A 12995-nucleotide genomic window follows, 5' to 3' on the forward strand; every position below is an offset into this window, starting at 1 on the left:
GACCCGAGATGTGACATTTCTGACGTGCTCTCGGTGACACCTTTGCTGGGGGTCCTAGGATCACGCTTTCATCGTAAGGGTCTGACTCTCCCATCCTGGAAGGGGGCACCGTGCAGCTGGATGGTCCCCACCCCCAGGTGGCCCAGGCCCTGCTTCCTGCCCCTTCTCTGCTGCTCTGCAGCTGAGGCCCCTCCCTTGGCTTTTATAGGGCTAGAGTCCAGCTCTACCCTGACCTGGCACAAGGCGGAGGCTCAGTGCTACCCTGACTGGAAGTGCCCATGCCCAGTGCCTGGCCCAGCATTGTGGTGCCCCCCCCACCTGAGGTCATCTGCTCCGGGCCAGGGCCCAGGGGGAAGAGCTCTAGACTAAGAGTCAGAGACCTGGGTTGTAGTCTCCACGCTGATCTAAAGTGCTGTGTGACCTCGGCCACATCTCTGTCCCTCTCTGGGCCTCAGTTTCCCATCTGTAAGTAACGCAGTTGACTTAACGTCTCTCAGGTCATATCCATTGGGATATTCCACAATTCTAATTTATCACCTGAATGGTTGCTATATTTAAGGGGAGGCTTACCTCTTCCTGCACAAACTGACCCCCCAACAGGCTAGAAATAGAGCTGACCCCACACCCACTTCCCTGTGTCTTGTCTTTTCTTTCTTTCTCTTTTTTTTCTTTTTTTGAGCTGTCTTATTGATTTTGCACATCTTATTGAAAATATCTAATGCTCTTTTTTGGAAGTGGACAGTTAAAATTAAGAATTGATATCACCTTTTCAGGGCCAACGGCTTAAGTGTCACCACACAGTATGAAGGAGGACCCAGGGTTTGCATTTTACAAGTGGGGAAACAGAGTCTTGGAGTGGTCTGGTGACTTGTTCAAGTTGAAAAGGTCTCTGGGGAGGACACTCCACCCTGGAATTCTGGTCTTCTGACTCCTCTTCAAATGTGCTTTCTGCTTTCCTACAGCGTTGTGTGCTTCTGTAAAATCGCGCCTGCCAGCGTCAGGGTGCAGGGTGTTCTGGTTTCTCAGGCTTTCTGTTTAGTAGAGCAGCTCACGGGACTAGAGAGAGGACAGGCTTTGGAGTCTGGAAGTCCTGGGTTCAAATCCCAGCTCTGCTTCTTGCTGGCCCTGTGACCCTGCTGGACCTCTCTTCACTTCCCTTCTAGAATGGGTGAAGCTCATTATGTCAGGGTGCTGACTTCAGGAGGGTGGCTCACCAGCTGCCTTGAGGAGGCTTTTGTGGCTGATGGATGTTAACATAGAGCAAGCCCTGTGCTACCTGTGAGGCTGGATGTAAATGACCTGAGGTGACAGTGACAGTGGCACCCTCTCTGTTCCCCTCCCGCCACCCCCAGGCCCCTCCAGTGTTTTCTGGCATTTCCTGTCATCCCAGTTGCCCTCAGGATAGTCCTTCTCAGTCCTTCATTGGTCGGACCCCAAAGGATCTGAGACCCTCCACTTTGAGTCACGTTTTCCGTCAGCCTCCCCTGTGCCAGGCCTCGAACCTTGGGATGCCAGGTGATGGTGCCTGGTCCCTGCCCTCAGGGAACTCCTCCCAGGTAGGCACAGGGACACCCGCTTGTCCCAGTGGGAAAGGTCCCCCATCCCTGCTCGGCCTCCCTCTTGGTGCGGCACCATCCTAGCACGTACCACCCTGGACCACTTGTCCTTTTATAGCAACCATGAACAGATACTTGAGGCAGCTGATGAGAGCCCTGCCCAGGGGACCATCACGGCAGAAAGGAGGGGTGACCACTCTTGAGTGGCCCGGTCAGAGGCTTCTCAACTGGACGGTGAAGTGAGTGGAGAACCCAGGGTACACGGGGAGCCCCGAGGAGGTCACATCCCCTGGTCCAGAGGGTCAAGAGAGGCCTCTGGGGACAAGGGTCTTTACTGCTGAGGCTTGAATGAGGAGGAGTTAGCCAGATTGGGGGATCCAGGGGGAGGGGAGGGGAGGGAAGGGGCTCCAGGCAGAGAGAACAGAATAGGAAAATCACTGGAGGTGGGCACAGCTGGGGGCACATGTGGGACACCCCCGATGTTGGTGTTGGGACAGCATCAACCATCAGGGAGAAGCAGGGGTCAGGGCCAGAGAGGTGGGGAGGGGTCAGTGGTTCCAGAGCCTGGAACAGGGAGCCAAGGAGGACCCCTCCTCTGTAACAGAGTGGGTGATGGGTTGGAGATTTGGAAGGTCAAGGGCAAGCCTGGTGAGGAGAGGAGTTGACAGCCAAAGCCCCTTCTCTTGTCAGTCTTGGCCTTTGTCATCATCGTCATTATTATTGTCACCAATATTCATTATCAAAAGATGACTCTGCCCGGTCACTGAGAGAAGGGAGCTGACATTCATTCAGCAACTATTATGTGCTCAAGCCTGTACTATCAGCTTTCATGTTTAGTTTCCCCAAAGCCCTGTGATTGTGGTGTACTGTCCCCACTTTTCAATAGTGAAATGGATCCCTAGACACAGTGACGGGCCAGAATGAAAGGAATGGATCTTGTCAGGGCTTGAACCCAGGGCTCAGTTCAGAGCATCACTGGCCGTCCCCGTGTGGGGTCCGGGGGCAGTGGAAGGGGTGAGGCACACCCGACGCTCGGGTTCAAGGCATCACGGGGACAGGCATGCACATAATCCAGCAGCCACACAAGTATGTACGAGGTGCCTCCCTAACATGGGTCTCATGAAATTATTCTCCTCCTCTAAAACCTTCCGTGGCTCCCCATTGCCCCCGAGAGAAAACCCAGCTTCACCTGGCATCAAACGTCCTCCACTACCTATCTGCCACAACCCTCTTCTCCAGCCTCAGCTTCCCCCTCCAGCCGACCTCCCAGGCACACATCCTCTCCCGTTGGCAGAAAACCTCCTAGATTTCCTATCACCAAACCTTTGTGCGTGCTGTTGCCTCTACTTGGAACGCCCTTTCGTTTGGGTCTGGGTGTGCATGTGAAATGAAACGTCGCCTTGTCCACGTGTCTTTCCTAACCCCTTCCCCCAGCCCCAAACCCAGCTCCTGACAGCCCTGCACAGCACTTGCTGTCTCAGCGTGCTAATCCCTTTGGACCTTGCACCATTTGCTGGCAGCTCATTATCCCCTGGTGGTGGGTCTGGCTTCATTAGGCGAAGGCAAGGGCGGCCCTTAGGAAGAGCTGTTGGCAAGGCCAAGGTGACTGGCTTCTGGAAGCCGAGGGAGCACTTCCATCAGGTGAGCCCTCAGGGATCTGGCCTGGAGCCTAGGTCAAGGGAGCCGTGTCCTGGGCGCCCCACCACCGTGCTCTCCTACGGGGCTCAGACCCACTCGTTTTCTGTGTGCTTTGATGTTTCAAAACCGATTTTGCAATAAGAAAACATTTCACCCTTGTCCTCTGGTGAAAGGGAGCAGCTAGAGCCTTCTCCACCTGCTGGTCCGTGGGACCTCCCCTGGCGTCTGGGGTCTCCCATGCGATCCCTCCACCAGCTCAGTGATGCACGTCCCAAGCGCCTGTTGGCTAGAGTGACCAGGATATGAGTTCTGATCCAACTCTGAAGCTTAGTCGCTGTGTGGCCAGGAGCGGGTCCCATGCCCTCCTGCCACCTCATTTTCCCAGCTGTAAAGTGCAGGAAGAACCCCCAGCAGGGGCAGTTCAAGAGAGGCCTCTGGGGACAAGTGACTTCACTGCTGAGGCTTGAATGAGGAGGAGTTAGCCAGGATGGGGATCCAGGGGGAGGGGAGGGAGGAGCCTGGGGGAGGAGGAGAGCTTGGGGTCTGGGGCCTCAGGCCTGGTTTCGAATCCCCGCTCTGGCTGTGGCACCTGAGGAGAGTTTCCAGTGCCTTCTGAACTTCAGCTTTGCTCCTGGGGAAAGTGCTAGTTGCCACCTTGCAGGAGGGTGGGAGGATTGAGGCCAATGACTTACTGGTGCACTTGGCAAAGTGCAGGGCACGCTGGCAGAGCCGGTGGAGAAGATTGTTTCTCGTGGTTTCGATGCAGGGACACCAGCCTGTGGACTCTCCCAGCCCACACCAGTGCCTGCAGCGGCTGGTCTCCCAGGTCGCAGCATCTTGTCTCGTTGCCCTCTGGTTCCCAGCCTCCTCGGCCCTGCACTTGGGGTCTAGGCCAGGCTGCTTCCTTACTGGTTTCCAAGCCTCTTTATGGTCAGAGACATGCCACATTTCCTAGGACTTGGCTTCCAAAATCCAGATGCCCTGAACACGCCGTGTTTTCCTAGCTTTGCTGGCTCAAATGTCTGCTCAGCACTGAGGCCCGGTGCCACCGCCACCTCCTCATAAGGCCTTCTTGGTTTGCCCACATCCCTCCTCAGAGCTCCAAGTTTGGGGTCTCTCATGGCTCTTTTACAGTCATCTGTGCTCTTGTCTGCAGACCCCCTTACAGCCTGCAAGCATCGGGCCACGTTTGTTTTCCTCCTGGATTCTAGTACCCAGCACAGTACTCAGCATAGTACTCAGCTCAGTACCCAGCACAGTACCCAACACAGTACTCAGCTCGGTACCCAGCGTAGTACTCAGCACAGTACTCGGCATATTACCCAGGACAGCGCCCATCTGGCCGTGACTGCGTTGAGGGAAAGCCCTGACTCACCACATTCCTCCAGCCTTCCTGACCTGCTTTCTCCTCCGCGCTGAGGTTTTCCCTCCACCCAACCCCCGCCTGACTTTTGCCCTCACTGGCTCCCTCGAACCAGAATTGCTTTGTGGCTGCAGTTCAGTGACCCCTTCCCAGCTGGCTCGTGTCCCTTGCCCAGCACTCCTGGACTGCGTGCTTGCTGGGGTGGGGCTGTAGAAGAACCACGCACCTGCCAAAGAGCGGAATCATCAGGGCAGAGAAGGAAGGTAGAATCTGCTTCTCGGAAGCTGGCTTTGCCAGCTCAGCCCTAGCCTCTGGTCCCACAGCAGACATGCCTCTGGTCGCTGATTTGGTTTTGGGGCAGGGGTTTCTGCTTCAGGCCAGGTGGGGCTCGTGTTCTGCCGGCCTTGGGACTGGCCAGCTCTCCTCTCTTTGCAGGGAAGCAACAGACTCACTCCCCTGCAAAGAGCGGTGGGTCCCCCCGTCTCCCGTGTTCCCCTGGTCCAGCCTGCGCCTCCCTGGCCAGGAATCAGGAGGGCAGAGGTCCAGAGGCCTAGAGGAGATCACACCATCAGGACCCTGGACTTTGGGAAGGGGCCCTTGTCCTCATGGGGACTTTTAGGCTTGGCTGGTTCCCTGTGAGTGTGGCAGAGAGAGATTGAATTTAGTTTCTTCCCCAAGCTGCTATGAATGAATGTCTCCCTTCATTCACGGAGCTGGATTCCGACTGAGGTTACATTGGGCAGCCCCTATAGAGGAGGCCTCACTAACTGCTGCAGAGAATTTTTCTGCAAAGCTAAGGTTTCTGTGGGTCCCCAGTGCCCCCACTGGTAAAATTGGAATCACCGTGGTGCCCATCTTGCCAGCTTGGGGATTGGGCATGGGGTCTACTCCACAACTCTAGGTGTCAGAGGCATCAGATCCTGAATTATTATTATTATTTCTAATCAAATTAAATCTCACTGGATGGCAAGAAATTCATCCTCAGCCACGCTGGGGGACCCCTGCTTCTGAGTGGTGTGAACTGTTCTGTGCAGAATCTTACTCAGCCCAGAACGTTCCACGGTGGCCCTGGATCTTTGGTCCACACTCGTCACTATGGTGCCTTTGTCTGCCACTTTGCTGCTCGCTGCTGAGCGGGACTTGGGGTCCCTGTTGGGCGCTTGCTGTCCCCATTACCTTCTAGGGTCCTGCAAGCCCTGCTGCTCGGCGCAGCTCCTGAACCCCAAACTAAAGCTCTTTTCCTCTCCTGGGGAATCTCCCTGCTCCTCCCTCTACCTGCCCCACGCCCCACTCAGAGCACAGAGACAGCCCTTGTAAGGAGGTTCTATAATCTCACTCTTTGATAGCACGTGTAGGCAGGGAAGTCCCTCTATACCAGGGGTCCCCAAGCCCTGGGCCGGGGACCGGTACCGGTGTGTGGCCTGTTAGGAGCCTGGCTGCACAGCAGGCGAACGAGCGAAGCTTCATCTCTGCTCCCCATCGCCCGCATGACGACCTGAACCATCCCCCGCCCTGCCACCACCTGTGGAAAAACTGTCTTCCACGAAACCGGTCCCTGGTGCCAAAAAGGTTGGGGACCGCTGCTCTATACTATCGTCATCATCATCGTTAACCACTCTCATATGAGGTAACAGAAAGGACTGGGACCACTGCCCATTTGCACGTGTTGGGGGAGGGTCTACATAACTGCTCAGTGGTTTATAAAGTACGCTAGCATATCAGTGTTCTAATTAATAGTGTTTTTGAAAAGTAATATTATAACCCTATGAGGTAGACAAAGCAGAGGTTGTTATCACCATCTCTGAGTGACTGAGTGACCTGCCTGGGACCACAGAGCTACCAGTGGGGCAGCATTGGACACGGCAGGAGCCCCTCCCCGACCCCACCCACAGAGAAGGCTCAGACGGGCCAGCCCACTGGGACATCAGTCTAAGAAAACTGACTGCCAGCCTTAGGGAGACAGGCTGGGGAACAGCTGGAGCTTTAGGCAAATGCTGTGCTGTCAGTAAATATGATCAGAAGGTAAGCAAAAGATAGTAGTAACAGTGAACAATTTTGGAGGGACGGAGGATGCAGTGTGGGCCAGGCCATGTGCTAATGTATCTCGCAATGTTACTGTAACCTTGGGTGGCGTAACCATTATCTTCCCCCATTTCATAGGCCTGGAGAGTTTAAGTACCATGACAAAGGTCACACAGGTAGTGGGGACTAGCCCTGGAATTGGAGTCTAATCTTGTTTTGACTGCAGAGACCAAGCTTTAGTTGCCAAAGAACTAGAATAATAACGGTGAATAATGACAACAGCTAATGTTACCAGATAATGTACTATTTGCCAGGCGTTGTGTATCAGCCTTGGTCCTCCAAGAAGCCAAGGCCAAGATGAGGTGAAATATGCAAGACGTTTAATAGGGAACCATCTGTGAGAGAAAATGGGACGGGAACCCGGGGAGGCTGGGAGGGGCACGGTCAGTCCAATGCAGGTCCGACCCTGAGTCCGGGAGAGCAGGGAGAATCTTGGGCTGCCGGGTGGTTCTCAGGGAGTTTGGCAAGGCCATGGGACATCCCGAATCAGTCACCCATCAGAGGAGCCCAGTGTCCTGTAGTAACGGGCCTGCCTTCATGTTCCTGTTTGGTCACTGGTGGGAACAGCTGAGGGAGCGAGGCCTTGGTGCCAAGTGCAAACTCAGAGATAATTCTGAGCCTCGGCTGGGGACCTGGGCCGAGCCCACTCCCTGCAGTGGGCCTGAGAGGCAGATTCTCATGGAGCCACACACTGGGACATGCACTTTACGTGCATTTTCTCAGTTAATTCTGAAAAAAAAAAAAAAAAAATCTGAGAGCTGAGTACTACTATACACCCACTTTACAGACAAGAAAACCAAGTCCAGGGAAGTAATGAAACTTTTCTGGGTTCACACAGCTGGAAACAGGCCCATCGGGGAAGGGAGGGCACTCCTATCATCAATCAGACAGCTCTGGGCGGTTCTGTGCTGATTAATCTCCATCGCTGCTCGCTCCCACCCCAGAGCCCTTAGCAGCCTGCCCAAGGTCCCAGGAGAAGGGGCAGGGGCTGCGATTCGAACCCCAGCTCCTCTGGTCTCAAAGTCCTGCCTCTTTCCGTGTCTTGCCACTGTCTTCCCAAGGCTCTGCCTGTTGGCGTGTTGTCTAACTCCTGGGAACTGGCTTTGTGTCCACAACAGAAAATATGCCAGCTAGAGCCAGAGGGCCGCATGAAGGTGGACATGGTGCTGCGGGCGGCCGAAGCCCTCCTGGCATGCTGCCGTGAGGACCAGAAGCCCGAGATCCTGGCCCGGCTGAGGGATGTCAAAGCCCAGTGGGAGGAGACGGTCACCTACATGACCCACTGTCACAGGTAGGGTGGCTGGGTACCTTTCCGGGCCTTTGTCTGCAGCTGCTGCCGACCCTCCGTGCCCACCACCACGCTGGCCTGGGGCCTCTGCCCAAGGGACATTTCTTCGGTCCTGGGATTACTGGGAACAGGATGCTCTCTTGGGATGTCAGTCAACCCTGCCTGCCTCTTTCTAATTATGATCAAGCTTAATAAGGACAATAGACAGCGGGAGCCCGTCGTGCTTTGCCAACAATTAATTCTTGGTAGACTTGCCGCGCGTGCATCCTCCAGCAGAACGGCCAAATGGCCCTGGGGGGTAAGAAGGCCTGTTGCCTTGCTAGCACTTTAGCCCAGATTCTCTGCTTGTACCAGGGAGCCAGGTCGGGGGTGGGGGCTTTGCCTGACCTGGGATCTCCTCTTGCTCTGCTGGTTACTTGCTGTGTGGCCTCGGGAAAGTTACTTGACCTCTGAGCCTCAGGCGCCTCATCTGGACAATAGGTATAATCAAGTGTTTCTCGCAGGTTGTTAGGAGGATGGCGGGGGATAGCAGATGTCAAGAGCCAGGCACAGCGCTTGGCACACAGGAGGTCCTCAGTGGGCAGGAACTGCCAGCATCTTCTCCGTCTTTATGAAACCAGAATGTTGAGTGGACCGGGGGGACTTTACACAGTGTTTTCTGCTTTTCAAACTCTTTCACTTGGAATTCCCAACCAGGTAGCTTGATGTTGGCTGGACCAATAGGGCCATCTCCACGTTACAGACGGGGAAACTGAGGCAGGTGCGGAGGCAGGGTAATGCAGCGAGTTCATGGCACGCTGGGACCCATGCGCAGGCCCCAGCCCTCTGTCCCCGCTGAGCGGTGACGAGCCCACAGATCCTACTGTACTCTGCAAACTAAGAGACACTCTCCCCGTGGCAGTCTTCTCGTGACTGCTAGCGGGCATCCATGTGGCAAGAGCCAGGGTGACTGTGTGTGGGGTCCCAACACCAGAGAGAAGCAACTGGGGGCATCGTCGTGCATCACTGATAGGAGTTTTGGGCTAGAATTTGGGGTCCTGGTGGCTAAGGGCATCAGCAGGCTGGGGGTTCTCAGAGCAGGTCTGGAATCTGAGCCACCCTGATCATTCGCCCCATGGAGCTTGTTTCCCAGACGGGAGGGTCTTGTGTATCTGGACTGGGGTGAGGCCCGAGAGGGTGTCCTTGTGCCCCCTCCCCCAGCCCCCCAGTACCGGGGAGGGGGCAGCGGCACGGCCTCCCCGCCCGTGAGCCTGGTGGGGGGATGCTCATGGCCGTGGCCTCTGCCTGCAGCCGAATCGAGTGGGTGTGGCTGCACTGGAGCGAGTACCTGCTGGCCCGGGATGAGTTCTACCGCTGGTTCCAGAAGATGACGGTGGTGCTCGAGCCCCCTGTGGAGCTGCAGCTGGGCCTGAAGGAGAAACGCTGGCAGCTGAGCCACGCCCAGGTGCTGCTGCACAACGTGGACCATCAGGCCGTGCTCCTGGACCGGCTGCTGGAGGAGGCGGCGTCCCTGTTCAGCAGGATCGGGGACCCCAGCGTGGACGAAGACGCGCAGGAGAAGATGAAGGCCGAGTACGACGCGGTGAAGACCAGAGCCCAGGTGGGTGAGGGCAGTGGGCTGTCTTCACCCCTTCATCCGTTCATCTGCTCCCATCTACCCATCCGCCACTCGTTTGCTCCCTCACCATCTCTCCATCCGTCTACCCAGCATCTACTATCCACCCACCCGACACCCACTGACCCGACACCCACTGACCCACCACCGTCCACCCATCTCCCCACCCTCCCATCCGTCTACCCACTCACCCATCTATCTCCCCTCTAAACTAACCACCAAATCTCTTATTTACTATCTACCCACTCACCACTCCATCCACTTACCTACCCATCCATCCACCCATCTCCCCACCCTTCTATCCATCTGTTTACTCACTCACCCATCTACCTCTCCACCAACCTAACTAGATCTCCTATTCCTCTCTCCAACCACTTAATCACCCACCCATCTATTCATGCACCTACTCGTCAACTCACCATGTACTCTTCACATACCCATGTACTCATCCATCTCTCCACTGTCTACTGCCCACCGTTTACCCCTTCATCCACTTACCTACTCACTATCTACTTGTCACCCATCTCTTATGCACTCACCCAAGCATTATATAACTACCTACCTGTCAATCTTCCACCCACCCATCCACCCACCCCTCCACCATCCACCCACCCATTGGCACATTATCTACTATCTGTATGGCCAGTGTTTCTCATGCTTGATACACATGTGGGTACTTCGTAAGTGTATGTTGACTGACTGACTGACTGATGGACTTTGAGGTTCACTTCCACCTGGCTCTCCTCCCCTCTCCCTCCCTCCCTCCTTCCTTCCTTCCCTCCCTCCTCCTGCCCTTTAGTCCTTCTCCTTTGCTTTCCTCCTCTTCTCTCTTTTGTCCTTGCCCCAATTCCTCTGCCCATTCTTTGTCCCCATCTCTCACCTCATTCTTGCCTTGGTTTAAACAGTCCATTGAGTTATTAAGTTCAATTTTGTTTCAAGAAATTCTATTTGGTTTTGTATTATGTCCCTCATTCATTTTTTCTTTCTTTCTTTTTTTTTTTTTAAATTTACTTATTTTATTTATTTATTTTTTGGTGCCTTGGGTCTTCGTTGCCACACGCAGGCTTTCTCTAGTTGCGGTGATTGAGGGCTACTCTTTGTTGCGGTGCGTGGGCTTCTCGTAGCGGTGGCTTCTCTTGTTGCAGAGCACAGGCTCTAGATGCGCAGGCTTCAGTAGTTGTGGCACGTGGGCTCAGCAGTTGTGGCTCGCGGGCTTCAGAGCGCAGGCTCAGTAGTTGTGGCGCACGGGCTTAGTTGCTCCGCGGCATGTGGGATCTTCCCGGACCAGGGCTCGAACCCGTGTCCCCTGCATTGGCAGACGGATTCTCAACCACTGCGCCACCAGGGAAGCCCCTCTTTTTTTCATTGTCCTTTTTCTCTTAAACTTTGCACTCCTCTCAGGTATGGAGTCTATCTGTAGTCATTTTAATCATACACGTTTTATAATCGTCAGGCTGCTCAAGTAGCTGAAGTTCCTGGCCTGATGCTGCCGTCTGTTGGGTCTCCTGACGTGGTGGATCGTTTCCTTGGAGACTTCGTAATTCTGAGCTGTGAGCTCATCCTATTTGGGGCCTTATCTGCAGAACCCCGTGGTTGGGCCTGGCCCTCAGAGAACTTGTGTTTTCTTCAGCCAGGCTGCCGTGGGAATTTACCTTCAGGATTCCTGTTGAATGTCCCTGAAATGTTTTGGGGGTTCTTAAATCAAGTGGGTTCTCTGCACTTGAACCCTAAGCCAAAATGATGCAAGAGGCTCCTGGCTCCATACTCTGAACGGTGACTATCTTTTCATTTGTCTTTTCAGCCAGAGCCCAGGCTGAAACACATATGCTTCTGCCTTGTATTGTGCTGGTGAGAAGGTTTTTTCTCTAGTTCACCCTTTGACAGAGGGGGAGTCCCCTGAGTATTCTGCCTTTTTGCCGTGGTCTCTGCCCGCCTGGGCCCAGAGTCTTACCTCCTCCTCCAACCTGAACATTAAACCCAAGAAGACGTCAAGCGCACATGTGAGTTTAGCATCTTGGTTTCCATAGCATCTTTGCATCTGGTCCACGGGATATCTCTTACCTCGGTGTGTGCGGTGCGTGCATGGTTCTGCATTTAAATGATGCTTGTTACATTTTATCCAGCATTTCTGGCTGGCTACGGTGGAAGGGTATTCAGCTCTCCCATGTTGCTGGAGGTGGAAGTCTCCTGGGTCCTTCAAGTTACGGGAAATGGTTCTATAATAAGCAGAGATCTGAGAAACCTTGAGTAGGAATAGGACGCTGGCCCCAGAATGCTTGGAAAGGGACCTGGGTTCCAGCCAGGCTCTGCTGCTTCCCAGCTGTGTGGCCTCGGGGCGCTCACCCTGCCTGGAACCAGGTTGTAGGACTGAATGAGTTTGCATGTGAGCTCTTTGAAATTGGCGAGCATTTCCCCAGCATAAAGGATGACTTGTGCTCTCAGTAGCAGTGAGAAGAAATAGCCACAACAGTGGTGTCTGCCATGCAGCAGGTGCTAGGAGCCCTTCATTGAATGAATGAGAACCCCGCCGCTGCAGCTGGGAGGCTCAGAGGACAGGCAGACGGGGTGGAGCTTGGCTCTCAGAGATGTAGCCGGTTGGCCCTCCCTCACCGCATCCAAGTGGCTAGAGCCTGCTTAACAGCAATTCTCTCTCCAGGTCTGCCCCACGGGCTCAGGCAGGGGAGGTGCCTGGCCCATGGCCTCCTTGCTCTGACTTTACAGGAAACAGGTGCTTGTGTCAATCAGCAGAGAGCGCCTCGTGCAGGAAATGGAAAGTGGTTTTGTGTGTGTGTGTGTGTGTGTACGTGTACACGCGTGTGTATGGAAGGGGCATGCCTGGGGCACCGGTGAGCACCAGTTCTAAGAAGTGATCACCTCAGAGATTCTCATCGTCCCTTCAGGGAACCCTCCCCTCACTGGATCCAAAAATTTATAGAAATCACAACTCTTATTGGCGAATGCTATCTTTTCCTAGTCTCTTCATGTCTTTGACCTCATTTGATCTTCCCAACCTTCTTATGTGATAAATAGAGGTGTGACTGGGCCCTTTTTTTTTTTTTTTGACTTAAAAAAATAATCTACAGATAAACAACAAGGTCCTATGGTATACCACAGAGAACTATATTCAGTATCCTGTGATAAACCATAATGGAAAAGAATATGAAAAAGAATGTGTATATCTATATAACTGAATCACTCTGCTCTATACAGAAGAAATTAACACAACATTGTAAATCAACTATACTTTAATAAAAAAAAAATAATAATCTAAGGGTCAGATACCACTGGCCCATCAGAAAGAACCGGAAGTCCTAGGCGACTCCTTTGGTGGACTCCTCCTTTGGTGGTTGCCCCGGGTCCTGGGTGAGTCGCTGCGCCTGTGTCCATCGGGGGAGAGCAGGGGCCGCCAGAGCTCCTGTGGGTCCAGCTCAGAAAGTGGAGGCAGTGGTACAT

The 12995-nt window shown here is 54.1% G+C and overlaps 1 protein-coding gene across 7 annotated transcripts in view; it reads left to right on the forward strand.

The window, feature by feature from the left end:
- Positions 1–12995, forward strand: part of SYNE3 (spectrin repeat containing nuclear envelope family member 3) — a 93895-nt gene that overhangs the window by 37368 nt on the left and 43532 nt on the right. For all 7 annotated transcript variants that reach the window (XM_068541079.1, XM_068541069.1, XM_068541025.1 and 4 more), the window contains 2 exons: positions 7758–7930; positions 9218–9527. In XM_068541079.1, coding sequence (XP_068397180.1) covers positions 7758–7930; positions 9218–9527 — 483 coding nt within the window. The remainder of the gene's footprint in view (positions 1–7757; positions 7931–9217; positions 9528–12995) is intronic.

Source organism: Eschrichtius robustus, chromosome 1, assembly GCF_028021215.1.
Source record: "Eschrichtius robustus isolate mEscRob2 chromosome 1, mEscRob2.pri, whole genome shotgun sequence".
In the NCBI taxonomy this organism is placed as follows: domain Eukaryota; kingdom Metazoa; phylum Chordata; class Mammalia; order Artiodactyla; family Eschrichtiidae; genus Eschrichtius; species Eschrichtius robustus.